This window comes from Medicago truncatula, chromosome 8 (genome assembly GCF_003473485.1).
Source record: "Medicago truncatula cultivar Jemalong A17 chromosome 8, MtrunA17r5.0-ANR, whole genome shotgun sequence".
NCBI classification, from domain to species: Eukaryota; Viridiplantae; Streptophyta; class Magnoliopsida; order Fabales; family Fabaceae; genus Medicago; species Medicago truncatula.
The window spans coordinates 38,723,387-38,736,671 of NC_053049.1; the positions used below are offsets into that span (position 1 = coordinate 38,723,387).

The following is a 13,285-nucleotide window of genomic DNA, read 5'->3' on the forward strand; positions in this document are numbered from 1 at the left end:
GCATTTTTTAAAAGCTGTAATTTGCAAGCTTGTTCAACCAGAATATTAGTTTATGCTTTATACTTTTTGAAATTGAATACTACCTTAAGGCAACGGTCGAACTTGAAATCTTTTTTTTTTTTTTTTTTTTTTTTATATCTTTTACTTTATAAATTTCTTTCTTTTTTAAATAAAAATATACTCAACTGTTTTTTAGATTAAAAGTTAGTCAACTTTTCATATATTAATACAAGGTAAAGAAATATATTTTCAAAGCCTATCTAAAAATTCAACCCAATACACCTAATCAAATTTGCAAGCCGGATATTTCATTAGCATAAGAAGTTCTTTAAAAATTATAATAAAATTTAAAAGTTGTAAAATTTTGTGAATGTTATTATTGTTATATTATACTATTGATCCGATAATTTCTTCAATTCTGATTAACAACTACATAATCAAACCAAAAACAAATTAGAACTTTTAGAAATGAAATTCTGATAAACATTCGAGTCTGTTTGGCAAAAAAATTTTAGGGAAATCAAAAGAAAAAGGAAAATAAAACCCCCTTCATTTTTCGGGAGAATTTTCCAACTATACAAGAAAAGAAAAAAAAGGAAGGAAGACATGTAATCAAGTACGATTGTACGTACACAAATACAAAGTCTATACTTTTTGATACGGCCAAATAAATCACGTATCCTCACCAAAAATGGATTCATTTCGCCGTTAGAACCGTTAAAATAAACTTCCGTTACCGTCACCGTTACGGTTACCATTTGCCATATCACTATTCTGAAAATTCTCTAACTATCTTCCATAACCATAACTTCACGGTCACCGTCATCTTCACCGTCGTCTTCACCATCCTCCTCAAGCCACCGTTCCACCGGAGCACACTCAGCCTTATGACGAAACTTCCAATCAAGCGCTTGACAAGCACGTGAGCAATAATTAACCGCACCACAAACCGAACACCTTCGAAACTCATGCTTCCGCGTCTCCGGTCTACCACATCCGGCATGGGAACATAGCCTCAAACCCGGTCCAGGAGAACCGCCTCGAACAGAAAACCACTCCGTCATGAATTTACTCGCCGGATGTGGCTCCGGCGCCGGGACATTACATCCAAAATCGCTTAAAAGAGGACAACCTGAAACCGCCACATGTCGGAGTTGTGACTGAAAATTTGTGCTAACTAACTGACGCGCGGCAGGTGCGGCGGCGCCGGTGGATAACACGGCGGCGAGTTCACGTGCGTTGGCTTGGATGAGAAAACGTCTTCCCTCGGCGATATTCTGCTTGACACCGTAACCGTCTTGTAAACAGTGTCCAAGCTCACGAAGTGCGTCGATGTGGCCGAGAAAAGCGGCTCTAGCGCAGAGTGCAACGCCGGCACGGAGGTCTTTGTCGCTTTTGGTGCCACCGCTGCCGTTGAATTGTATAACGGCAAGCGAGTAGAGTGCACGCGCATGTGAGTTCATTGCAGCTTTCGCCATAAGCGATGCACCGCTCCCTCTGTTTTGCAAACAGTAGAATCGAATCTGCAAAATAAATTAAAACCGTTTCATTTCAATAAATAAATTCGTGGATCTCTAATTTGTTGATGCTAGAGTGATTTAGTTTTTTAATACTAACCATGCCTAAAGTATAACATGCTTCAACATTCCCTGCCTCTGCACACTGTTTGAGAAATCTCTGTGCAGATTCACACCAGTTTTTGGCTCTAATGGAGAAAGTTCTTGGAGAGGCTTTGGATAACACAAGAGAATTAAGTGCTAATGTTTTTAATCTCTTAGACCTGTTCCACAAAAATCATCAAATTAATTAATTATGTGAAACAACCAAACAAGCGTAGAAATGAGAGAAGTTAAGAATACGAACGTTAATAAAACGCTGACAAAATCTGAAGGGGAAGTGGCTGTAGAACTAAGCCTGCAGAAGATAGAAATAACAATATCATCTGGTAGAGACTCAAAAAAATCATAATTTGTTGTGGTTTTTTTCTCGGAACACTTCTTATGCCTCTTTGCACAAAAAAGAGTGTCTCTGGGTTTTCTCTTCCCAAATGAACACATCTTTGTCACTATTCCAGGTTCTGGATAACAAGCCCCTGTTCTTGTTCTCATATTTTATCCCTTTGTGTGTATTTTTCTTTCTCTCTTGTGTGAGAGATAAAAGAAAATGAGAAAATAACTAAAGCAAAGGGTTATATATATATATAAGAGAGGGTAATGAGTAATGAATCTCCTAAACCCAACAAAAGGTAATGTTGACCCCAGACAACAACAACAGCAACGACACAGCCGAACTCACAACCTTTTTAAAACATATTGGAAATATTAAAATAATGTAAATAATTTTAATTAATTAGGGGACACAATAAAATATTTAGGTGTGGTGGCAGAACTGCACAAGTACACTTATTTACATAAACAGCCCTAAAGTTGTCGTATATTTGGGTCAAACATTGTTGACCAAGATGCGCATAATCTTTGGTGTGAATGTTAAATTGGCTCCTCTTTTGTACTGCAAAAATGCTTCTCCCTTCTCTACACGCATTTGATTTTGAACACTCTTCTCTCCTTTTCTTTGTCCTTTTATTTTTACCATAAAAAAATGTCCTCTAAATAAGCTTGAGTTAGTTTCAAAAGCGGTTAAATTTGTTACTTCAGTTATTACCAATTCTCAAAATTCAACTTCACCCCATGTTTCAAACAACGTACGTGATTCACGGGTGCGCGTGAAGCCCACTTTCGGATTATCGTGCGTGCAGACAGAGGCATTGAAGTGGGCAAATAGCGAATCCTGGGCACTCGTTAAAGACCAAAACTTAGTTTCAGGGTCAAAACTACGATTCAGCAAACTGGTTCAGTTACACTAGTTTGTTTGTTTTCACTTGCGTGTTTTTCTGTTTCAATTGAAATTTTTATATTTGCTTTTTCTACTCTATATATATCACTCTAAGAAACGTGATGTAGAGAACAAATGTGTAATGAATAGTATATATTTTTCATCTAGAAAACAAACATGGTCACGAAACTGGTGCTGACATACCTAAAATAAAAAAATAAAAAAATGGCTTAAATATGTATTTCATCCTAGCAATTACTTCTAAGTTTCTAATTTTTTCTTTAATATTTTGTCCTCTTCTTAAAGGAAAAATTAGAATTTCATATGTGACAGTGATTGTCACGTCATCAAATTAGTGACGTGACAGTGATTAAGTTGGTCAAATGACGAAATTTTAAATGATTAATGATTGTAAGGCTAGTTTGCAAGGATTAGCGAATACAAGACCAATTTTTAAACGATCCCTAATTGCAAGGATAAAATACATATTTAAGCCAAAAACAATTGATGACATAACAATGTCTTTTAGCATGAACCTTAAAATGAAGGAAAATTCTATGATGAAGTTATGAGAATGAATTTTTTGATGAAGTTAAACCGATTTTCACAAGGTTTCAATCCTTCAATTAACAACCTCCCCTTTTCTTAGAAATCCTAAAAATTAAATCTTTATAAACTAATGTTCTTCAATTTTCTCAGAAAACAAACGGAATACGAAAATTCTAAAAAATCATCACATCCTCCTCCATACTGCTTTTCGCCTTCAACACATATATTCTCATTTGTGCACTAAGACTGAAATTTCCCTTAATATTTTGTATGAGGACTGATTTGTAATAAAGTAAAGTTTAGTCTTAGAGTGGTCTACCGGCAGGACACTGCTTGACATGACATTAACAGTTATACTATTAACTAAAAAAAATAACTTTTCCAAAAAAGTCAGTTCCTGACTGCACCGTAGAAGCTCGCTAAAATGAATCCATAATTGAGCTATATAGTTGGTGTGTATTTAGTTATGTGGTGACCCAATTCATTTTGTGAAATTGATTTTTGAATTAAAATTTGAGTTGAAATAAAACTGATTTATATAAAGATATCTTTATTTATAAAATGAGGCTAAAAATCAATTCTACATACAAAAGGTACAATTCGGTATAAAAAGAAAAAAACACAAAAGTTATTTAAAATAAAACAATAAAACGAAAGAATATTCATACATATCAAAAATCAACTTTACACCTCTATAATCAATATATTCTACTAAACTACAAAAAATAAAAAGCCAAATACTTCTTTCGACAGAATTCCAAAATTAATCATTTAAGTTTTAAAAGTTTTAAATAGATCTTTTTAGTTGATAGACTATTTCACTATTGCCACTGATGTCAGTCTTCGTTTAACTGATGATGATGTAGCCGTTAAGTTGGTGACTTGAATCAAAACAATGCGTTTCAAAGGCTCTAGGTAGTCAAAATGTCGCGTTTAATGCTCACAAATGATCATTTACAGAGCTAGAAAGGCACCTATTGACAACAAAAACTATCCTCCTAACTCTATAAATGATCATTTTTGACCATTAAACCTAGCGTTTTGACACCCTGAAGCATTTAAAATGCAACATTTTGATCCAAATCAGCAACTTAACAGCCAGATCGTCATATGTTAAACGGAGACTGACAGTAAGAGTAACGGTGAAATAGTTTATCAACTAAAAGGACCTATTTAAAACTTTTAAAATTTAAAGGACTAACTTGATAATTCTGTCAAATTAAAAGGACCATAAGTGATATTTGACCTAATTAAAAAGGTTACATAAGTTTCTCTAGTCTAACAAGTGAAAGATTTTCCTTCAACAGAGTTTGTCCGCCATAACTTCAGTCTTAAAACCCTTGAGCAACTCAGCTTACAAAAATGTACATGAGATACACATCTTAATAGTTAATACCTTGTAACCTCCAAATCTTTGTTAAAATGATATTGAACAAACATCATCTCATTGTTAGTTGTTAGCATTTTAAGTTTAGTTCCATTACCTAGCAAAACTTATTTAGTTGGTCCAACTAAATAATTTTCATTTACATCCTCAACCTTAAATTCTATAGTTCAAATTTAAGGTGCAAATTTTGACTAGCTAAATGATGCATGACGAATAATAATAGAACGAGCTAATACGTGCAACCCTCTTATTTTGTAACCTTTGCCTGTTTTCTTTGCATCATGCAGAATTTCTAGTATCCCAGGCAAAATTCTAATTTCATAGCCTACATATTCTTATCATAACAATTAAGTTCAGGAACACACCTCATATCTTGTAAAAAGAACTCATGGTCCTCAAACATCATAAGATAAATTGAAACCCATATGTTGAACCTTATAAATCTCCTCAAAGGTAATAGTGGATCCCTTTTCACGAAAAAAATGCATCTTTGAAATGCTAAAAAACATTTGGAAAACAAACTCATCAATAAAGTTTTATCCTTGTCATCAAGCTTCACTTCAATATTATGAAATCATCAATGATTTTGTTGAGTTTTCTAAAAAAAAAACACTATAGATTTTGCCGGTTTAATTGCATGTTTGACCCCTTATGTTTATTTTAGGTTTTAAGTTGGTTCTTTATGTTTTAAAAATTTCAAGTTGGTCCCTTATGTTTTAAAAGTTTCAAGTTGGTCCAAAACGTTACTCACTTTAGAATAAGTTAGTCCATAGTTAAATGATTGAAGGGAAACTTATACCAAAAAGATGCATCTTCTTTTTGGTAGGTTATTCCATAAGAATTCCATAGTTAAATGTGTCTGACTTGGAGCAATTATGGTATGGATGACCGATGGCCTTCTGAAAAGTTTTAAGGAAACGTGCGAATGAGGACAAAACACGTTGAAAAGACTCATGTTGGTTTGTAGGACCAGTGGACAATACTTAAAGTCGTATGATATGTTACAAGTTTGGCCCATATTGACATGTGTTTATGGGAGAGCAACTCTTTGACTCACTATTAATTAGTCATTAAAAGATATATAAAAGGATTGCAAAAAATTAGCTTCTAATGTTCATCATGAACGAACCGTGATATCTACCATTTATCTTTCTATTAAAGGAATTATAAAATTGATCAAAAAATTATTTTTTCACCTAGAGCAATTCATAATTTCTCTGCTTTCTTCTCGACCCCTCAATGATTTTTACTCAACATCTCACTAGAAAAATTTGAATTCTTTCCATAGTGATTCATAACTACCATAGGTGTTTCCCATGTATATTCTTCTCATCATGAAAATTACACTTGGGTCCCCCCCATATATCCACGTTACAACCGCTCCCTTGTTTGCCACGTGGCGGGATACCCATCATCCCTCAATCCCACAAGGACTTGAGGCTAGCCATGTGGGCTTGATGGACAATCTCTTAGCCCATTAACCCGGGGTCTTAGGGCCGAATCTCCTCTAACTCTTGTAAAACATATCGTTATTAGGGTTGGAACTATTGTACTTCAAACAAATACAAATATTTAGTTGAAACGAAATTAAATAATATTATATTAAACGAAAAAGCGATTCACATTATATCTAGTGGACCATATCAAGTTGTTTTTTTGGTCTTGATTTATACTTTATAGAGAGGAAAGGATGTAACAATAAAATTGCTTTTTCAAATTGGTGTCCTTGTTCAATTTCTTGAATTTGAAATGTTTTAAAGTATCTATTTGTAACAAGTTTTGTATACTCATCGTACTTTCATAAATAATTTAGTTTTAAAAAGTTTGTATAAGTGATACCGTCACGGTTTTCTTTTTCAGTTACATGCATGTACGGTCACATTTTGGTGGCTGCTACGTAAATGTGAGTGTGTTCTTTTTGTGTTAAACAAGATATGTATCTTATCCGCATTTTATCGAAAATGTTTCTATTCTTCCTTTTCCTTTCATTTATTTTCTTATAAGCAAATATATTTATGTTACACGCAGCATACGAGATACTCCAGCTCTTATATAATTACACTATTTATATTTGGCAAGAGAAATTCAAAGGAAAGAAAGTTATAATAATAATATACATAAATTTGAATTAAATATAAAATTCCTTTCATATTATTGCAATGAAAATATCTCTTATTAAAAGAATGATAAAAATGGGAATCGAGTGATGGATATTGGTACTATTGATTACCACAAGTGCCTAATCAACATAACTTGTTTGTTAGGAGAGATAGCAATATTGAAAAGGTAAGCTAAGGCTGCAATACAAGTAAAGTCAAAATCCAAAGAGTATGCAATTGCAAAATTGCATACTACCTTTTACACTCTTTCTCCAAAATTTTGAAACAGAATCTGAATTGCTGCTAGTTAAGGAGAGTATTACGTAGGACCCATTTTTTGTTGGGAGGTTTCTGGACAGATAAGTTGTTCCCTATCAGTGATGCACGGCACTTGTCTAAATATGCCACGTGGAATCATTTTATTATATGTTGTCACTAGTCTCACATGCCACGCAAGACAAAAAAATTAAGACGAGTATGTGCTAAGTGTCGCAAACACCATGCTCAGTTTCCTTTGTTCCATCCCTTTGTTGTTATTTTTTCTTTTCTTTCTTAAATTCAAATTAAAGATAAAAACGTATGCTATAATATTAGTATATTACAGCTGCTATTGCTTTTCTGTGTAACTATAGTACATTTTTCCATCTCAGGTAAGGAAGGAATTACTTTGAGACGCATTGCACTTTTTCTTTTGGATTAAAGCAAAATTTACTGAGGTAGGATGTACAAGGAATATCTTCATAACAAAATATAGTTTGAGAGTCCCATTAATAAAATTCATATGGGAGAAAAGCTAGGTTGAAGCACCGATTCAATCTATAATCTTTCATTTCTTAACGTTGAACCTTATTTTTCACAAAATAGAAAGAAGTAAAAGATTACTATTTCTCTCTCTTATTAAGTAAAAAATGTCATTAAAACATTTAAAAAAAAAAAAAAAACGGTAACCTTTACATATAAAAGTGTGTAACTATAACTTTGATAAGTAGTATTTGACTTGTATATTAAAAATAAAAAATTTCTTCTTTAATGTTCTTTAAACAACGTCCTTAAACGTTCGTTATCATAAATTTATCCATTATTGACAAATTTAATAAAAAGCAGTTGTCTTGATTTTTGGTTAATGAGATCTTACATACTATTCCTATATACGAATAATAATTTGATAAGGATAGCCATCAAAATAGCGACTTAATGGGGTTATTTTGGGCACACCAATATGTGGCTGATGAACCTTTTATCTGTTTGTTGGGGTTGAAAGAGAAATCACGGGCAATAGTGTGGATTTGGTTTGGTCACGATTTTCTGGGTGCAAAAGGATAACCCTTTCATCCGAAATAGATTTTCTATATCGGTAGTGTTGACTACGTGCCCCTATAATTGCCATTCATGATGGAGGCGCACACATTTTGCCATGCATGCACATACTTTTCAAATTCTATTCATGTTCTTTATTTTGTCCCCCACACATATATTATTATACTTAATTAATAAATAGTATTTTTATTTTTCCATTAAGAATTTATTTCTGATACAATAATTCTGTGGTAAATGCTAACAATATCTTTAGGAGAAATATTGCTTAACAAAACAAATAAAATTATTGTGTTGAAAAGTTTAGGGTTTAACATTTTACAAGTTTAAAATCGTAATTTCCAATAAAAAATTAGTATTTTGTATTGGAAAGCATTTGACTCTTCGATCTATTCACAAATTATCTACACAAATTTATAGATTTATTTTTTTAGACAAGGTGACAAATATCAGCAAATACTAACATACACTATTACGGGGTTTCAAATTTGAATTTAAACAAAGGTATTCAACCTTGTGATATCGATATTGTAAGTTGAGTTAATTTTTAAAGACAGTTTATAAATTTATTTCATGGTTGATTATATGTTACTATATTTAAAAAATATCTAGCAACGAAAATTAAAGGCAAAAATTTAGTTTGTTAGATATATTTTTTTGTCTCTATTAACAACAAAAATATAGAGATATTTTATTTTTTCCGTCCCTTTTTAGATTTTGGTAGTAGTACTTTGATAGAAGAATTATGTGTACCATAACTTTTAATCACTTAAAATATCAACAGCATAGTTGTGTTTCATTGTAAGTAGAAGTTTAAGGTTATCTTGTGATACATAAAATAATTGTAGTAGGTTTAACAAAACTAAAAAAAGAAATATGAGTTAAATTTTGAGACACTCGTAATACTTTTCTCTTATTTTTGTAATCGGTATCAATTAGGGTCACTGCCTCACTCGCTAAGAGGAAGTATTGTAGGATTTTACTTCTAGTAAGTGTAGTGAGGTTAAAATTTCAAGTGAATTTTAAGTGTTGATCTTTTTTCTTTTGGGTGTAAACTAAACATCTTTGCACGCAACTGCGGAGACTAATCTCTGAAATTTTGTAGGATCCAAATAAAAGACAAACTTTTCTTAAGAGTTTTCACGATGTTGCGTGGCCAAGGTTTGAATTCAAACTCAACATATTAATTAAGTTAGAAATGATCCGCGTCATTTACGCTTTTGGGTTAAGTGTTGATCTTAGATATCTACCAAAATGACATTCAATACAATTTGCCTATTGCCCTATTTAATTAATTTGTGTTATGATTGCGTCCACGAATGAGGATGAGAATTGCACTTTGAGAGGAGGTTAGAATGCTTTTTGAGTATATGTATTGTTTGTGACCATGGTTGACGTACAAATATATCAATCTCTTTCCTCATTCCGTACGCTGATTGATTCATTAAGAAATTTAAAAAAAGATTAAACTAACCAAGTGAAGCAACAAAGATCACTTCATTTTTAAACCACTTCACGGTGCATGCCTTCGTTCGTATATATCTCAATATCACTAATGAAGTGATCAAGAGTTTGAAGTTTGAACTAGATCACAAATGCAGAGGATGTTGCTTAAAGCATTTGCCAAATGCCACTTGTTCTCGTTAGGGACCCTCGTGACTGGTGTGAGCATGTGCACGTGATGCCTCTAAATGTAAGTTAAACGATGGTTGAGTATTTGAGTATTGCCTAAGATACATATTGCTTGTTTAACTAGTATTACATAACTTGTACTATTGATTAGTGTCATCACGTTTCTTTTTTAAAATCCTACCATCACTTCAATCGATCTTTGAAACGTTAGTTTTTCGCTTCCGGTTTTGAATAAAATTCTCTTGTTTGATTATAATAAAAAAAACGATTAAATAAAGGGAAGTGGGAGTGGGACAGATTGATTGGAGAAAAAAAATTAGTATTTGTTTGATATAAAAAAATACGCAATGATATGAAATTGATCATTGTCATCTCCTCTTTCATTTTATAGGACATAAGATGTTTTCTTTTGGATAAGTGGACAACATGTTGATTTATGATAGAATATTATGTCGTAATTTGATCAACGTAGCCGACTTCATTTAGTAGGGTAAGACTCGTTGTTGTCGTCATAGACATGCAACATGCAATTATTAATCACTCCATCTACATAGTACAAATATACTATATGAGTCATTTGTTAGCGCTCATTAAACTTTGATGCATATTCTGACCTAGATGAGCTTTCAGAGTTGAATTCATATAAACTTTTTTTAATAAAAAAATGGCTTAGATAATCACCTAGTCAATGTATTACTACAATTTTGTTTATGAATAATTGGAGTAATTTTTTAATAATTGGAGTAACAATTTTGTTTATGAATAATTTTTTTAGCCGTTTCCAATAAGTTGGATCTCGCTAACTAGTGCCCCGAGACACTAGTTAAATTAAATTGAATAATTATCACCGTGAGAAGTATGAATAAGAATTGAGTTGAGCCTACAAGTACAATGACCAGTCTCGGCTAGGTCAACTCGTGAGGTTGATCACGATTGTCTATCCACATAGCGCTGCATGCAAGCGGAACCACTTTACCCTCCATATAAGAAAATAAAAAATTACCGTAGTTTTTTTTTAGAGGGTAAAAACTTAGTTAATTTCCTCCAATATACACATGCCCGTACGTCAGTGTGTATAACGTACGTATATCATTAATAATGGATAGTATACTTTTACCTACTCAAACGTATTCGTGAATTTAAATTTGCTTTAGATTGAGATGAGATCAAAAGTACTAAAATTTATTATTACTGGCCGGTACAGCATGTGCTTCTTTTTGGTTTGAAAAGTTGCTGGGATGAGTACGCCACCAGATATTTCAGATTCTACGTATTGGCATTTACTACTTGGCAACCAAAATAGATATTTATTGTTCATTCCTTGTCTTTACTAAAAAGCAACTCATTTTTGGCAGTAAAGTGGTGAAAATATAACAACGTCTTGTCTAGATAAGAAATTAAGACAATTAATATACTAATATTTGGCTAGCTAAGATAATTTGATAATTTAGTTTCCCATTCATTAATAATATTAATCGGGTTGAATTGATCAATGGGAGAATCTGAAGTTGGATAAATAAAGTATAGAAAATGGGACTTTGAGTTTTCTTGCCAATTCAGCTGATCAATTCTCACGGCATGACCGTGTAAGGAAGAAGTAAGTTGCTTTATGCCTCCCATTCGTGGGACAAACTATGCTTCAATTTCTACTTTACGTGCATGGTAAGTGAACTAACTAGCCCGTTTGTAGTAACTATACAAACGTACATGCATGCGCAGTCAAATATTATCAAAGAAAAGCACCCCAAAACTAAACAAAATAATACCAATCATCAATTCATAATAAAATGGAACTAATAAAACAAATTGAGGTCCGAATGAACCGATCATTTGGAATAACCTGCTGGCTTCTACTCTAACATCCAGTGTTCAGAATCATTTATTTTTACTTTCTTGATGTTAGTATTACTCCCAAATCTCATATAATAATATTATTTTTAATGACAAAAATGAACTAATACAAAGTATAAGGGGTACTCTAAACCCTTCAATAAAATTAAGAATGAGACTGCAAGCAGGAAACATGGGTGGCTGCTCCAGCAATATGAGAAAACCAAACCCGCACCTTTATACTTTAAAGTTTCTAGAATTGAACAACCCCGGCCACAACAAATTTTTTATATATGGCGTAATGATAAGTGACAAATTTACCTAATTTTCAATGACATTTATTAACTTCCTTTAAAAAAAAAATGCCATTTATTAACTTAAACTTAATTAAAACATGAGACTTTCCCTTTTTTTTTTGTATATGGAGTAATTAGTAATTAGAGTTTGATACATGAGAATCATAATAATTGTATATATCCTTGTTAAATGAGAAGGAAACATCAAAGAGGCTAACCAACAAAGCATTTTAAAGAACAGTGTCAATTTTTTTTTAGAGAAATGGTATTTTTTTTGAAAACTCGTTATCCGATCCAAGGACAGACTAATCTGAGGGGACCAATCCCACCGTCCACTAGAGGGGGATTCCGTTCTAAGCCGGAGCAAAGCTTTGTATGAATTTGCCCACCGAAATTGGCACCAGATGGAATCGAACCTAAGACCTTGAGAGGAGCAAACTCCAAGATCACAAGTCAACCACTAGACCAACCCCAAATGGATTTAGAGAAATGATATTTGTACGACCATTTTAGACAAATTTTGTAACAACTTTATCTCATATATCCATATTATGTTTTTAATTTCTCTCTATTGCTTTGATTTTCATGTCAATACCTAATTTTCTTTGTAAATTCAGGGTTGTCCTAAAAGTTGTCACAAATGATTATTCAAACAAGACATCTCATAAAAAATATATGCTCTCAAAATGGCCAAGTCCCCAAAAAAGGGAGAAAAATGGCTTAGCGCAACACGAAATGGCTAAACGATTTAAGAAAAGGAGAAAAAAAAAAAAGAGAAAATCACTTGGCGGTTTTTTTTAACAAATATTATTAGAGTAAATTACACTCTCATCCTTTGAAAAATAAAATTTATACTTCCCTTCTCTATAAGATATTTGAATTACAACTCCCTTCTTTAATAATTAAATATGCACTACACTTTAATTTATTCTAACCTAAATAAATATGTTTATGACATATACAAATTTTGAACCACAATTTAAGAAAAATAAATTCATTTCTTTATAATTTAAATGTCAATGATAATTAAATTTAAATATTTTCCTATTAAATTTATAATTTAGAGTATACATTTACTTTTAAATAACCATACTTTATTATCTTTAGTAATTTTTCACATTTTTTAATTTTATTTTAGATTGTTTCATATTTTATAATAGGCTTTGAAGCTACGTGTTAATGAAATTGTGAATAAAAAATAGAAAAAAAATATGTATTAAAATTTTGATATATTAAAATAGGCCCGCAATACTATTTTTTCCGAAGTGCGTTCGAATATTATTTTTTTCGCTAGATTATTAGAAATAAAAAAAAAATATTGAGGGAGTTCAAAAGAAAAACATAAG

At 32.1% G+C, this 13,285-nt stretch overlaps 1 protein-coding gene across 1 annotated transcript; it reads right to left on the reverse strand.

The window, feature by feature from the left end:
• Positions 1–460: 460 nt before the first annotated feature.
• LOC25501750 (F-box protein At1g67340) lies at positions 461–2,242 on the reverse strand. The gene is made up of 3 exons (XM_013591119.3): positions 1,864–2,242; positions 1,618–1,780; positions 461–1,523 (listed from the first exon to the last, which is right to left on the reverse strand). Exons 1-3 carry the CDS (start codon positions 2,106–2,108, stop codon positions 786–788), a joined length of 1,146 nt encoding a protein of 381 aa, XP_013446573.1. The 5' UTR covers positions 2,109–2,242; the 3' UTR covers positions 461–785.
• Between the last annotated feature and the right edge of the window lie 11,043 nt (positions 2,243–13,285).